The sequence below is a fragment of the Marmota marmota genome, unplaced genomic scaffold (genome assembly GCF_001458135.2).
Source record: "Marmota marmota marmota unplaced genomic scaffold, marMar, whole genome shotgun sequence".
Lineage (NCBI taxonomy): Eukaryota > Metazoa > Chordata > Mammalia > Rodentia > Sciuridae > Marmota > Marmota marmota.
In genome coordinates this window covers 318,511-334,352 of record NW_026000169.1, presented here as the reverse complement: position 1 = coordinate 334,352, position 15,842 = coordinate 318,511, and the positions used below count along the sequence as shown (strand labels likewise).

The following is a 15,842-nucleotide window of genomic DNA, read 5'->3' as shown; positions in this document are numbered from 1 at the left end:
TTTTTTTTTTTTTTTTGGCTTCCTGCTTCAGCATCACCTCTCCTTGTCCTGTAAGAATAGGAACATGTGTTCACGGGTTCCATCTAGTGGTCACCACTCAAATAACCTAAACGTTGAGCACTTTTATGACATTTAATCCACTCCTTGTTTTTACTTATGGGGAAACTTGAGTCCTAAAGGAGGTGAAGTAAAGCCTGTCACTTGGCTGGAGAGTGGCAGAGCTGGGTTATCCCAGCCTCCTGACTCCAGTCTGCTTTCTCAGCCACACTCGTAAATTCTTCCTTCTCTACTGGCTCCTCCGCTGACTATATTGAGCTAGGTGCTGCATACTGCTGCCTAATAATATGTAACTCTTCAGGGACTTAAACATTTTCAGTTCAATGTAAAAACAAGCAGAGGACATTAAGATGAACACTTGAAATGATTATAAATACAGCAATAGAAAAAATTATATCCTTGCATTGTATGTGTAAGGTGTGAGTGAACGAGACATAGCATTCTTCAGTGTAGGAAGTCGATGGAGGAGATGGAACTCCATTATCTTCTTGAATATGAAGGAGTGGATAAGTTGGAGGATGTTCCTTGCATAGGGCATCTAGGAAAGTGGAAAAGCATGGCAAAAGTGTGTTTGATGAAGAGGTTCGTTAGATCTCTAGACAAATATCAGGAATTTAAAAAATATTTATATTTAATGTTATTTTATTTATTAATAAATTTTTAGAGGGTATAGTGAATTTTTACCTGCATTTGTACAATGCAGACCACAGATACGATCAAGATGATGAGCACATTCATTATTCCCCAAAGTTTCCTTGTGTCCCTTGGTTATCCTACTTCCTTCCACTCACCCCTCCCTGCTCAAATAACCAGTAACTGCTTTCCATCTCTATAAATGAGTTTGCATTTTATAGAATATTAATACTGTGTGTGTGTGTGTGTGTGTGTGTGTGTGTGGTGCTAGGGATTGAACCTAGGGCCTTGTGCATTCGAGGCAAGCACTCTACCATCTGAGCTATATTCCAGCCCCGAATATTAATACATTCTTTTTATTTTGAAACAATTTCAAATTTATAGAAAATAACAGAACTTCCACACAGCCTGCCTCCAGATTCCTCAGTTGTTAACATCTTAACCACATTATCTTCTCATTCTATCTACATATTCACAGCTATTATTATTATTTTAGCACCAGGTGACATAGTACAAATATGATTTCTCATTAATCTTTTTTTTTAAATATTTATTTTTTAGGTGTAGATGGACACAACACAATGCTTTTATTTTTATGTGGTGCTGAGAAGGGAACCCGGGTCCTGCCCGTGCTAGGCGAGCGCTCCACCACTGAGCCACAATCCCAGCCCTCTCATTAATCTTTACTATTTCAGTGTGTCTTTCCTTAAAACAATGATGTCTATATAACCAAAATGTGATCATTGAGATCAGGAAATTAACACTGATGCAATACTAACTTTCAATCCATAGATCCCAAATTTCATTAACTGTCTCAATAATCTTTATAATTCCAGAATTCAGCCTAGGATTGTGTGCTGTACTGAGTTATTCGTGTGTGTGTGTGTGTGTGTGTGCGTGTGCGCGCGCGCGTGCACATGCACATAATTTGGGATTGGATTAAGGGTGGTTTAACATTGAAATACATCTGCAAGCCCCTTTTAAAAAAATTTGAGACAGTGTCTTGCCAAGTTACCTAGGCTTCAAACTTGTAATCCTCCTGCCTCAGTCTCTCAAGTTATTAGTATTGCAGGCATGCACCACGGTGCCTGCTCACCGTATCCTTTTTAGTCTCCTGTAATCTGGAATATTTCCGTGTTCTTTCCTTGTTTTTCAGTCTTTACATTTTTTAAGAGAATAGGCTAATCACTTTGCAGAATGTTGCTCAATGTGGGTTGGTCTGATATTTTGTGTTAGATTCAGGTAATGCATTTTTGGCAGGAATTTTATGGAAGTGGTGCTGTGTTTTCTCAGTTTATCAGAAGTGATTTAGTGTAGATTTATCCTGCTTCAGGTAACATTTTATTTCACTTAAGATGGTGCTGGTTAAACTTCTCCACCATAGAGTTAATGAGTAAGTGATTTGTATTTCTAAATTAATAAGCAATTAGTCAATATTTTGGGGAAATTATTTGAGACTATATTTACTTCCTCATTGGATCTTTACCTACTTGTTTTTGCATCCAGTGATGACTCTATCTAAATTACTTATGACTATAATGGTTGCCAAGTAAAGATTTTCCAATCCCATTATTCCTTCTAAATTTATTAGTTGGCAATTTGTACACCCTTTTATTATTGCATGTGTCATTCCCTACTGTATTTGTTTAGATATCTGTCTCTTCTACCAGGTGATGAAGCCAGAGGAGAGGAATAGCTTTGCTGTGTGCTTGGGTGGGTGGAGAGTATACAAGAGATTTAAGCCAGGAGTGCTTCACCACTGAGTTACACCCCATCCCTCTTTTATTTTTGGAACAAGATCTTGCTAATTGCCCAGCCTGATCTAGAATTGGTGATCATTCTGCCTTAGCCTCCTGAGTCTACTGCGATTATAGGTGTGTGCTACCATCCCTAGCTAGATCTGTCAAGAGTCTAGCTCAGCTTTTGCCATAGGATTGCTTCTATGTTAACCCATTATGTTCCAGCATCTCAGATGTGGGACTCCTACAACAACTTAAGGATAGAAGCAACAAATATGCCACTTACGTCAACTTTTGAAATAAATGGTTTCTATAATTCTATTCTTTTGAGAAAAATAGGTGAATGACAGAGCATTTGAAAAAATATATGTGATATATAAGTTCTAGAGTGTGATTTCCAACCTATTATAATACATCTGTGTCAATTTCATTGACATAGTCATAGACTGGAAACTTGGGACTGAATGGATTAATGAATACTTATTGAACTGAAAGAGGGTTTTGTTTTTGTTTTGCCTCGTAAAACTAGAATGATTTGTCAAAGAAACAGCTAGGAATATGGTGCTTTAGTTATCTACTACTGTGTAACAAAACACCTTAAAACTTAAGTGTCTTAAAACCACAACAATTTATTTATTTATTTTTTGTGGGAATTGAACCCAGGGCCTCGCACATGCCAGGCAAGCACTGAGCTAAATCCCTAAGCCCTTTTTATTTTATTTTGAGATAGGGATAGGGTCTTGCTAAGTTGCCCAGGTTGGCTTTAAACTTGCATTGTTCCTGCCTCAGCCTTCTGAATAACATCTGTTTATTATTTCACATGATTCTATGGGTTGGCTGGTCAATTCTGCTTCATGTGGTATCAGCTGGGGGCACCGGGATGGCTGGAGGGTTTAAATGGCTTCACTCCTATGGCTGGATATTAGTTCTAGTCATTGGTGCCAGGGGTCTCAGTCTTGTTCCTTCTTCATATGGCTGCTTTGGCTTCCTTGTGACATGAGGGCTGAGTTCCAGCGAGGAGCATTCTAATAAAACAAGCCCCACATGCAAGCATATCAAGAATCCACTTGCTTCCTGCTTGTCAGTGTCCCAGTTGCCATAGGTTGTCACAAGCCTAAGTCCACTGTGAGCATGAGAAGCGCTGCACTAGAGCACATATACTGAGAAGGGTCCCTGGGAAAGTCAAAGTGGGGATAGGTGAGGTCATTTTCTGTATCATTATATTTTTAAAAGCATTGAATGACAGAGGTGGGGCATTTTAAAAGGTGAGAAAATGAAATGGGACTCCAATACAGTATCTTAAAAAGTGAGTTCCCTTGGGCCTAGTTCACCCCAATCTGACATCCCAATAATCCTTTCAACAGGCCAAAACCACGACGCAGCAATTGGAGACAACAAAGTATGATCTATATTGGAAGAGAATTATTGAATACAGTATGTTAAAAAAATCCTAGTAGAACTCTATTTCAAATAAATATTAAAAACAAAATAAAAAAGGGGAAAAAGTAATGCAAAATACACATGGTTACTTTATTTAAAGTTGGAGACTGGGTGGGTATTCTTTATTTTTATTTTTTGGTATTTTTGGGGAATTATAACAATAAAAGTGAATAAAATAAAATTAAACATCCAATTTGTCAGGTAAGACCAATAAGAGAAAAGTTGTTGTGATTCAAGGTTTGAAGTTTTCCCCAGTCAATTCTCCTTCACTGCCTCTGCCACTACCCGCCTTCACTGGCCTCTCTCAGATCCCTCTGTGGGATTCAGAATGGCCATAGATTGTATTTTGGAAACTGCTGAGCAGATGACTAAGGGTTGCCCTAGAAGACAGTAGGTATGAATTTCAGTTTGGTCCTGGTGATGTTGATTAAAAATGCTAAGTAGAATAGATAGTCTGGGATGGACACTGCTCCTTAAGAGGTGACCAGAGAAATGGGGCCACTTTTATAAATGGTCCACTGAATTGGCCTAACAATGTATGCAATAACCAAAGTCTCAAATGACACATTTTGTTTTCGGGAGCTGCTATAATAAATTGCCACAAACTGGGGTAGCTTAAAACAGTAAAAATTTATCTGGGTACAGTGATATACAACTGTAAATCTCGCCTTGGGAAGCTGAGGCATGAGGATCTCAAATTTGAGGCCAGCCTCGGCAAGGTAACAGGACACTGATTCAAAACAAAAAAATAAAAGGGTTTGGGCTGTAGGTCAGTGGTAAACTGCCCTTGGGTTCAACCCCAGTGCCTCCCCACGAACAGCAACAAACAACAGCAGAAATGTACTCTTTCATGGTTCTGGAGACTAGAAGTCTGAGATCAAAGTTGTTGGCAGAATTCCTTCTAGAAGCTGTGAGGGAGGGACCCATCCCCTGCCTGTCTCCTTGGCACTACTTGGCTTACAGATGCAGCACTCCAGTCTCTACCCCACTGTCACAGGACATTCTCCTTGTGTGTGTTCTTTTCTTTTCTTTTTTTTTTTTTTTTGATGCTTAATTATATGTGATTTTTTATTTAAAATGACTTTCCAAGTCTTCCAATGATTCAACAGGCTTTGTTTCAATTTTATTATCTCAAACAGCTAGAAATCAATATGCTTTTTGTATTTTATTGTAATCACTATGTATGCTATTTTAGTTTTTTTCATTAATATCAGAACCACATGTATCAACCAGTAAGCAGTACAGATTTAAAAATTAGCTTCTCAGTAGTTATGGTATCATTGCCAGATTCTTGGGATTTCGCTAATGCTGAATACTATTTCAAGCCCTTTCTCCAACTAGCTATATAACTAGTAAAACATGCCACCACTCTAGGCCTACTTTCTCATTTGCAAAATCAAATGCCTCATTTATCTATCTATAAAATTCCATGATATTCCCCATCACATTCATTTTCTATTTCATCTTCATTTGCTACTTCTCTACTGATAAAAGCATAATTTTCTATAATCAAGTAAATATGAATTCATTAAAAACACAAACCCAAAATATTCTTATTCCAATATATTTGCATAATAGATAAGAAGGCTCTCACTTGAATTTTCATATTTTATTTCTACCTCTTTATTTAAAGTCAACGATAAAAGTCATACCTGTAAAATAAATGCATTTAAGAACACAAAAGATACAGTTCAATGACAAAAAAAATAAGCAGTGATCATGAAAATCTACTATGCATTTTGCTAAGGTCAACAGAATGAAAGACAATATGAAAATGTCCATCTTCAAATATATCCTTAACAAAAATTTTACCAAATGGGTAAGAGCATCAACAACAACAACAACAAAAAAATGTGTATTTTTACGCATCTGGCACCAGCTCAAATAACAATTTTTTTAAAAAATGGGAGTAGGGAATTAGACAAGATGAAAACTCTTTCTAGGTTTTCTAGATAAAAATATGTGGGTACCAGGAATTCATGATTAAACTTCTGAAACAACTCAAGAATTAAATGAATATTTGTAACAGATAACAAAAGCATAAAACTGATTCTTTTTCTTAGAAATGAGATGGGGAATTTCTTAATAAAAGTTTAATAATTATCTAAGAAAAAATTTAGAGTCCCCCATTCCATTTCCCAGCCATGAGTATAAAACGAATACCTTCCAAGAAATTTTCTTTCACATTACTAAAATGATTGGGGGCAATTTTGTGTCTAGATCATTTCAAACAATTGCTTGTTATTGTTTTTGTGGTTCTGAGCACAGAACCCAGGGCTTCACACATGCTAGTCAAGGGGTCCACCACTGAGTTAGGTACCCACCCCAAACAAGTGTTTTAGATATGTGGAATTACTACAGCTAAGATTTTTGAAAACAATATTTGAATCTTAGTAAAGAGATAACAGTCTTTCACTATACAATGATTTGAGTTTCCATAAGAAAATCTGAGCAACTGTTTTAATATGATGCTGGTGGTAATAAATGGCAATTTCAAATTTTTCCCTTTAAAAAATACATGATCCATGTTAACACTAAGTAGTAAATATATTACATTGTACATTTTAACAAGGAATGAGTGTTTCCAAGCCTTAAGAGGAAAAAAAAATCCTAATAACGGCATTAATTACCTGTTTTGTCACTGATACACTATGCAGCTTAAGTATGCAACATTAAGCAAAAATGAATATATAATTTTACCAAAGAAACAGAAAAATATGGGAAGAAGTTGAATGCACATGGTGTAGGTCCCAAAGATTACACTATGATTCTGAACCAGATTTTTAACACAAATGTGTCTACATACAAGTTCTGTGAATATTTCTTACACTAGAAAGATCCAAAGCAAATATAGGCAAGTTTATCCCTATCTTGTAAAGTTAAATATACAGATAGGCTAGAAGTCCCATTTGCTAAAGTGCATCAGCTGACCACATCTGCTCTGGCCCTGCTATTCGGAGCTATCTGAGAAAGTGGTGATCACTCGTGCTTATTTATTCACTCTTTTCTCTATGCTATTATAGTCAGAGAGGATGATAGATTTTTTTTTTTAAACCAAATACTTTGTACAGTGAACTACAGAAAAACAATCCTAAATATACTACCTTTGAAAATTCTGAGTTAAGATAACCTCGTTATTTTTAAATACTGAAAATGTAAAGGGTCCATACAAATTGAGTTGTATTAAGTATATACTTTCTACTTTAATATTCACTTGCTGTGCTCTTAAAATCTCTATAAGAGAAGCAGGTATTTTCCCCATGTCTTTTGGCAATAAATTCAAAAGTAAAAGCTGCAGGGCTGTAAAATTTCATGAAATTTGTGGGTTTTTTAAAGCTAAATTACTCAATATCTTGTATTATTATTGCACTCATATATTGCCCGGAACATATCTACAGCAACTCAGCAACAGTGATTGCAACAAAAGTAAGGTAAATAGGTCTACAAAGCATTTGATTTCCTTATTAGATAAGAAAGTTTTCATAGAGGAAATGCAAACAACTGCAATTCAAATCAGATTATATATGCTTAACAATTACTTATATAAAATTAAATCTAACCCTCACCTCTACAAATCTGTAGGGAATCAGAAAAGGACTTATATTACACAAAGTCTTGACTATTGCTGCATTCCTCTTTGAAATCACTGAGTTAAAACAGCATTTTCCCAAGATTTAAAGAAAAATAGATTTTTATAAAAGAGTTTCTTTTTCATCACTGAATACATCATCTTTGTTACTAAGAGAAACAAGTTATATTTTTTTCCACTATGATTCACTCTGATGAAACAAATAATTCTCTTTCTTTTAACTCCTAATAAACACTACATTTTCAAGACTAAAGGAATCATCAGTAGGCATTCTTTTTGATATAAGTTATTTGTCTCTAAAATATGTCAAGTAAGCTTTCAAAGACTCAGGGAGGGGCAGCTTCATGATTTTTTCCCTCAGTAAATTCTGTGGTGGCTCCTCTGGCTTCATGGCTTCATTATGATCTTTCTCATCCTCTTCTTTGTTATCTTCTTCCATTTTTTCATCCTCCTCACTGTCTAAAGGCTGAGGAATGAGCTGATTACCCACAAACACATAAGTGTTGATTCTCTGTTTAACTCGCTTTCTTTTCCTCTTAGGTGGAGCCCTTTGAGGAATCCCCTTGGCCTGCATCTCATCATTTATGAAATTTCTAAGTGTGCGCCGAACATAAATACGAGCCAAGTCCTGTAGATTCCTGACAGCACAGGGAGGGAGTCCCACAGAATCTGGTTTGCCATTATCATTCTTACTCGGTTGTACAAGTGGAGCAAATGAAACAGCAAGAATATTTTTACTTTCCCAAGTATTTTGTCCAGTTCGCATAATCTGTGTTAACTGATCCTCTATAGGCATAATTAGTATGCCTCCAACTTTTAGTAATATTTTCATGGTCTTTCTGAACTCCAGCTCCACAATAAATTCGATCATACTGATGACTGTCAGATGCTATCTGGAGGCAATTACCAACCACAAATGCAGGTTCACAGAACTCAAATCTTAGCAGTGGTTTTCTTTACAGGTGCATGTTGAAATATCTTCATCTTGAGATGAACAGATGATTTCGTTCACAGCAGGGACCTTGCCAACTTGCCCATATAATTCTTTTGATAAGCTGCTAGGAGATCAGGGTGACCTAGCCTTGCCCTGTAGCTTCCCTCTTAGACGGATAGTCTAGGTCTAGGAGCTGATTATCAAAGCTATCACTATTTTTGATGAAGCTCTCCAGTTTTTCCTTGGCATATTCCACCACATCTGAATGAAGCTCAATCCCATGATTTATTCCAAAAGGACCTGTGGCGCGGCGGTCGGTCCGGCCGGCCACAGCGGCGCCGTGTGTTCTTTTCTTGTCAAGGCTCCCAGTCATTAGATCTGAGGCCCACTCTAGTCCTGTATGACCTCATCTTGAGTGTATCTGCAAAGACCCTATTTCCAATAAAGTTGCATTCATAGATTCCAAGCGGGTATGGCTTCTGTGGGGGCTCCATTCAATCCATCCCCATACCTGGGCCTGTGGAGGGTGGTGGCTGTTGACCCACTCAGGGTGGCTCCCAGGCTCGCTCACATACCAGGCCAACATTCATCACTAAGAACTTCAGAGCTCTGGTCATCACTTCCTAGATTCTCACAAAAGAAAGCACTTAAAAAACAAAAAACAAAAACAAAAACAAAAAACCAAAAAACAGTTTTGAGAATCATTTGCTAATGATTTAATACTATTATAAGAGAATAAAATCTTTCTTTTCTATGGGTGCTTAAGAAGGATGGAAACTCAGTTGAAGTGCAAGGGTGAATGCTTTAGGAACAGGGTCAGGAAGGTGTGGTTTAGAGACTGCAGAAACTGTGAGTCTAGAAAGAAGCTCTTAAAGCAGTTGGATAAGTTAATACTTCTAGAATCTGATTAGATCAGCACTAAATACAACAGTAACCTTTGCTGGCAGCCAGCTGTGCTCCTGAGTTCAGGAGACAGACTCTCAGAATCAGTATGAGTTCTACCTCAATCCTGGGGTCAGTTAGTGACCTTAAAAGACCTGCTCAGCTGAATTCCCTACAGGTTATTTCCTCTCCATGGGCACTTCCACTGCAGGTCCCAGACAACAGCTTTTAGTCTCTTGGGGCTGCTTGAAGAAGCAAAAATCCAATAAGAACTTCTAGAAGGTTGTAAATGTGCTACAGCTGCAGGGAGGACCTGGGGGAGTGGTCAAGGCTTACTGACTGCTGCTACTATGCCTCTTCCCTACTCACCCCGCCACTGGCAGCTGGCCAGGAGCCAACCATTCTCTGCCATGGACACAGGAAATGGGGGTGGGTGCCTTTTGATTGAGAGTGTGGAAAGTGCTACAGGAAACAAAAGCAGAAACCTTCTAAGCCATTTGAGAAATTGCATTCCAAAGGTATTTGCTAACTGGATTTCAGAAACGCTGCAGGAGCAGCCCATGAAAAAAATCCGAAGAAGCACTGGTTTGTGCAATATTAATACTATTGTCTTATAAATATTTCCTCAAAGAAGGCTGGAGGCAGGTGGCTCTCTGCCAAGGGCCTGGGTGGCAAGGGGAAGAAGGGTAGGAAGTCATTCATTGTGTACCGCTTGCTTATCAAGGGTCTTGCTGTTTCCTGTGTAAGGGAGCTGTGGGGTCTCCAAGGGCACCGGGAGCCTTGAATAAGGGCCCTTTCAATCCCCTCTTGCTCATTAATGCTGGACTTTCACCAGTTCATGCTATCTTTATTCATTTCATCCCACATTTACTGCATTCTTACTGTGTTCTGGGCTCCATGTTTACTCTTAGAAGGCTCAGGGAGAAGAGAAAGGCCGTTTTTGTCCTGCAAATGTTCACAGTCTGCCTTGTGGTTGGGATCAAAGTCAGTGGAGTGCCTGCTAGAGACATTAATTAAGCACAGAAAGAGACTAGAAAACTAGTGAAAAAAAGTTGTGTGTGTGAGCCAGACGCGTTAGTGCATGCCTGTAATCCCAGCAGCTCAGGAGCCTGAGGCAGGAGGATTGCAAGTTCAAAGCCAGCCTCAGCAAAAGTGAGGTACTAAGCAACTCAGTGAGACCCTGTCTCTAAATAAACTACAAAATAGGGCTGGAGATGTGGCTCAGTGGCTGAGTGCCCTTGAGTTCAATCCCTGGTACAAAAAAAAAAAAAGTTTGTGTGTGCATGTGTGTGTGTGTGTGTGTGTGTGTGTGAGAGAGAGAGAGAGAGAGAGAGAGAGAGAGAGAGAGAATACATTTTTTCTCCAAAAGGATAAAGATTTCAATTGTATAAATAATACATGATATTGTTTAATTTTTAGGACACCAAAAGATTTTAAGATTGGTAGGTTTTAACCTGGCCCTTTAGGAGTGCAGTTAAAACATAAGCAGATACCTCTAACACAAGATAGATGAATGCCAAAAGGAAATACCAAAGTAAGAATGGAGAGAGCGCAAGAGAGGGATCACAGTGTCTTTATGGAGGAGGTGGTAAGGGACGTGGACTTTGATGGGTAGGCAGGTAGGTGGGGTTGGAGCACAGGCTCTCCAAAGCCATTCAAACCCATTAACACTCCTGTATGGGGCGGGTGGAATGGGCAAGCATGCTCCCATCAGAGAAGCAGAGAAGCCTGCTGGGGAATTAAGGGCTTTCTGTTCTGTGTGAAGAAAAAACACATGTGAGGACATGGGTCTGAGGGCCCGCTGGTCTAGTTTGGCTGCAGCAGGAAAGTTTCCTTAGAAAGGTTCCTCCTGACTCTCTTCAACTTCCAGCAGGTCAGCTAGGGGATTTGGCTGACTTTTCCAAAGGCAAAGTTCAGGATGGTCTCACCATACCTGACCCTGTTGAGTGTAGAGATGAGCAGCTATAAGGCTTTCTTGCTGGTCTGCTGAGTACTTCTTAGACTGCTTCTGTGTACTTAGAGATGACCTTTAGAGGATGACATTTTAGCATTCTGTGTGGGCTTCCTGTGTAAGGTACACGAGTTTGTGACTGTGCCCAGAGCTGCAGACTCCCTTTTGTCTGTATACTGCATAACCAATGTGTTGGCCTCCTTAAGAATGAACTGGGGTGAGGTAGGGAGGAGGGGCGTGGGAGGAATAGATGAACTCTAGATAGGGCAGAGGGGTGGGAGGGGAAGGGAGGTGGCAGGGGGTTAGAAATGATGGTGGAATGTGATGGATATTATTATCCAAAGTACATGTATGAAGACATGAATTGGTGTGAATATGTTTTGTATACAACCAGAGATATAAAAAATTGTGTTGTATATGTGTAATAAGAATTGTGATGCATTCAGCTATCTTATATAAATAAAAAATATAAAATAAAAGAATGAACTGGGAAAATAAGAATGTTTTCAAGAACATTAACAGATGCTTGCTTGGATGAAGTGAAGTCACAGAGTAACAACCTTCTAAGACTTTTTCGCAGTGCCAGACACAGACCCTGGTTTGAAATGTAGACTTGCCCTTAGCACTTCCCAGAATGCCCCCCACACCCCCTGTTTCAGATGCATCTGTCCTGCATTGTGGTGTTCCTTCTGAGGTAGGATAGTAGGAATAAGAAATAAGAAAGGAGACATATAGGAAGGACAGGGAAATAAGGTTTTGATTCAGAAGTTCCACATAATTTTCCAGAACTGTCACTCCCCAAGCTCTCATCTCTCTCCTGGGCCAGTGATTCCCAAATTCCTGAAAAAATCTGTAAATCTATCTGTGCAGCATGAATTAACACCGCCCCCCACACATACACACAAATAAAGAAAGATATGTATTTTGAGAAACTTATAATTTAGGGGACTTTCCAGAGCTATCCACAGATCAGATAATGAAGACCACATCCTTCAAAGGATCCAGAAACTGACCAGACACCACAAACTGTTTAGAGATCACCAGACTGATATCATTCCTACACATCTTTCCATTCTCACCCATTACCAAGTTTCCTTTAAAAGAAGAGCCAGGAACCCCTCAAAAATGTATTTTTCTCTTGAGATTTCCTTCATTCTTTCTTGAATATCTTTGGATGTATATTTACTTGTTTTTTTGGTACTGGGTATTGAACCCAGAGGCCCTTCACCACTGAGCCCCAGACCCAGCTCTTTTTATTTTTTATTTTGAGATAGGGTCTCACGAAGTTGTCCAGGACCTTGCTAAGTTGCTGAGACTGGCCTTGAACTTGTGATTCTCCTGCCTCAGCCTCCTGAGCCACTGGGATTACAGTGTGAGCCACTACCCCTGGCTTCTACTTTAATAAACCTCTGTCTGTGTCTTTGGCATTTGCTGAAATTCTTTTTCATCACATAAGCCAAGAGCCTGCTGGCCCTGAGCCGAGTTCGCCCTTCTCTCCAGGAACTCCTTGGACTCTTCTCTGGAGATACCTCTCCTCCTGTGACTCTTTTCCTTGCCCTATAAGCACTCCCTGGAGGATCCCTGTCTCCTCCTTGTACTTTCATGAGTCACTAAAACTTCATGTGAATTTTAAAAAATTAATTATTTTTTTTAATTATTTCTTACATACATCACAATAGAGGAGTGCATTACATTCATATTTCTTTTTGCATTGCAATTCTTAATACACCTTTATACCACAATTTATTTTTATTCACAGGGTTAGAATGGCTTCTTCCTCTCTAAATTAATCCCCCCACTCCCATCTTATTCCTTCTGTCCTGCTTCCATCCAGGGTGAAACCCAATCTTATTTACATAATGACATTTACAATAATGTGAAGGGTATGGTTCTCATGACCCACTGATATAAGTTCTGTGAGGCCACAGAGAGGGAGGTTATGTATAAACATACCATAACAAACTTAACAGAGCTGCTTACAGATGAAGATTAATGGTGTTACCATTTAAGAAGTTCAAAGAAAAAAACATTTAAAAGTTAAAGTGTACTTATACACATATCCCTCTTAGAAACTTGGAAACATAGTTTTGAAAAACAGCTTTGGCTACCAGTTCCTACAAGTTAAAAAGTGTTAAATGCTGAAAATTGTTAAGTGTTCATGGGCCAATATAAATCGAGCTTTAAGGGTGGGCGAAGTGGTTTTACCCTTGATATAAATTTTTAAAATCTCTACTGCCTCCCTAAATGAACACATTTACTCTGGATTGATTTTTGAAATTATCCTGCACGTTGTTGTATGAGTATGCAAAGATTAGGAGAGAGAAGTTAGATTTGGTAGGAAAAGTCAACTATGTGACACTGGGCAAATTATTTAACCTCTTTCAATTTGTATTTTCTTGCTTTTACAATGATGAGGTTAGAGTAGATTATTTCTAAGTATTCTTCCATCTTTAACATTTCATAACTAATAAAAAAAGGCACTATATAGAAATAAGTACCATACTGGGATGCAGTACTAACTATGATTTGAATAATGCAATTTCTTTTGCTTAGACCTCACTTTCTTCATTTGTAGAATTATGCGATTGGCCTCTATGTTCCGTATTGTCCCTTCCAGTGCTAATGTTTTGCAGTTTTCTTCATGGTAAAAACATATCCTTCCCTTCTTTGCATACTATTTCCATGCTGGGGGGAGAAAGGAGGGAATTGAGCAAAGCCTGATGTAGTCATTAATTTTCTTAGTTTTTTTTTTTTTCTGTTTTGTCCTCACTCTTTCCCCCTTCTTTTCTATTTTTTTCTCTTTGAGAAAACTGGAAAAATATGCTTATAATCTACTGTGCAGACCAGCTTTACCCAGAAAGAGTCTTGAGAGTAGATCTGAGTTGGGGTAGAAAGCCTTACGTAGCAAGGTGTGGTTGTGCACACCTGTAATCCCAGTGACTTGGGAGGATAAGACAGGAGGATCACAGGTTTGAAGCCAGCCTGGACAACTTCTCAGTGAGACTAGTCTCAAGATACAAAATAAAAAGGCTGGGGTTGTAGCTCAGTGGCAAAGTACCCTTAGGTTCAATTCCCAGTACTGGAAGAAAAAAAGAAAGCCTTACCTCATTGCCCTTTTTTTTTGGGGGGGGGGAGGGTTTTTTAATTGGTTCTTTTTAGTTATTCATGACAATAGAATATACTATAGCATAATTATAAAAGCATGGAATATAATTTGTTCTAATTCAGTCCCAAATGTTTCCCCTTTCTTTCCCCTTTCCCACCTCCTTACCCTCCCTCTACTCCACTGATCTTTCTGCTATTATAATTTTTTTTTTCATTAGTGCCTTGTGAATGTACATGATGGTGAGATTCACTGTGGTATATTCATATTTGTACAAAGGGAAGTTGTTTAAGACAGTCTGGAAGCCCTGTGGTAATTTAGACTATGAAGACTTTGAGCTCCATATTATTTAGGAATATAGAAAATTTAAGGAATAATGGCATTAAAAAAACATAGAAGTTAATACCTTTCTCAGGCAATAGCCCAGAGTTTGCAGTCAGGCTTATGTAATTGCTCTGTGCCAGGATGTTCTTCGGATCCCTGTTCCATCATTTCTAGGATGTGGCTGTTGACCTTTTGATACCAATTAGATAATGAGGAAGAAAAAGAAGGAGAGGACTGGACATGGCCACACTGTGCTCATGCTTGTACCCTATTGGCCAGACGTCAGTCTGACCACACCCAGCTGCAATGGAGGCTGGGAATTGAAGTCTCATTTCTGGGTAGTCATGCATTTCGACAAAAACTGAGGGCTCCATCACCTTGGAAGAAGGGGATAATGGATATTGGGAACAAGTTAGCCATCTCTGCTGTCAGTCACATTTGGCTCTGATATGTTTTCTCAAAAAAGGAAGGAGAGTCCTGGGACTTCCAATATCCACATTCTCTTTTTTTCTCTTCACTTTTTCTTGTCCTAAAAGAATCTCCCTGGCCACTTTTTCTAGACATTGCCCCTCTCTTAGCAACTCCAAATCATTCATGGATTTACTCATTTACAAATGCTCCTGTTGTATGGTAGGCACAGTAAGCAAGAGGACCAAGCAGATTGATGGATAAGTCCTTTCCCTAAGGAATCTGCAGTCCTGCAGACTGAAGCAGACATGTGAACCAACTGCTCCCTAGGGATGTAGATGCTCTGCTAGACACTGGAACAAGATATTGTGGGATATAAAAATCCAGCCAATCTTAATTTCAGAAAAGGATGGTGAAGAATAAGGAAATGCTTCTCAAAGGAAGTTGCCATTAAACTGAGTGTTCAAAGATGAACTCATTTGATGGAGGGGACAGGGCAGGGTCTCTGCCTGTCTTCCTCCTCTTTCACTTCCTCTTCCATAACAGATACAATTACATTCAACCACCCTTATGTGAACACATCAGCCCTACTGCTGTATTGTTTGAAGGATAATGTCTTTGGCTGTAAGCTTAAGTTACCAACTTGCATATTCATTTAAATGGCAATTCCTGCAACCTTGCCTTTTAAGAAAATTAGACAAGATAAAGTTAATTACCACGGTAACCAATTGGAAAATAGCCAAACTGTAATTCTATGTAAGGTTCACAGAAGATGTATAAAG

At 38.8% G+C, this 15,842-nt stretch overlaps 1 protein-coding gene across 1 annotated transcript; it reads right to left on the bottom strand.

The window, feature by feature from the left end:
- Nucleotides 1-4,919: 4,919 nt before the first annotated feature.
- Nucleotides 4,920-8,689, bottom strand: LOC107152666 (protein-L-isoaspartate O-methyltransferase domain-containing protein 1). Its single transcript, XM_015498168.2, has one exon. The coding sequence runs from the start codon at nt 8,327-8,329 to the stop codon at nt 7,745-7,747; it is 585 nt and encodes a 194-aa protein (XP_015353654.1). The 5' UTR covers nt 8,330-8,689; the 3' UTR covers nt 4,920-7,744.
- Between the last annotated feature and the right edge of the window lie 7,153 nt (nt 8,690-15,842).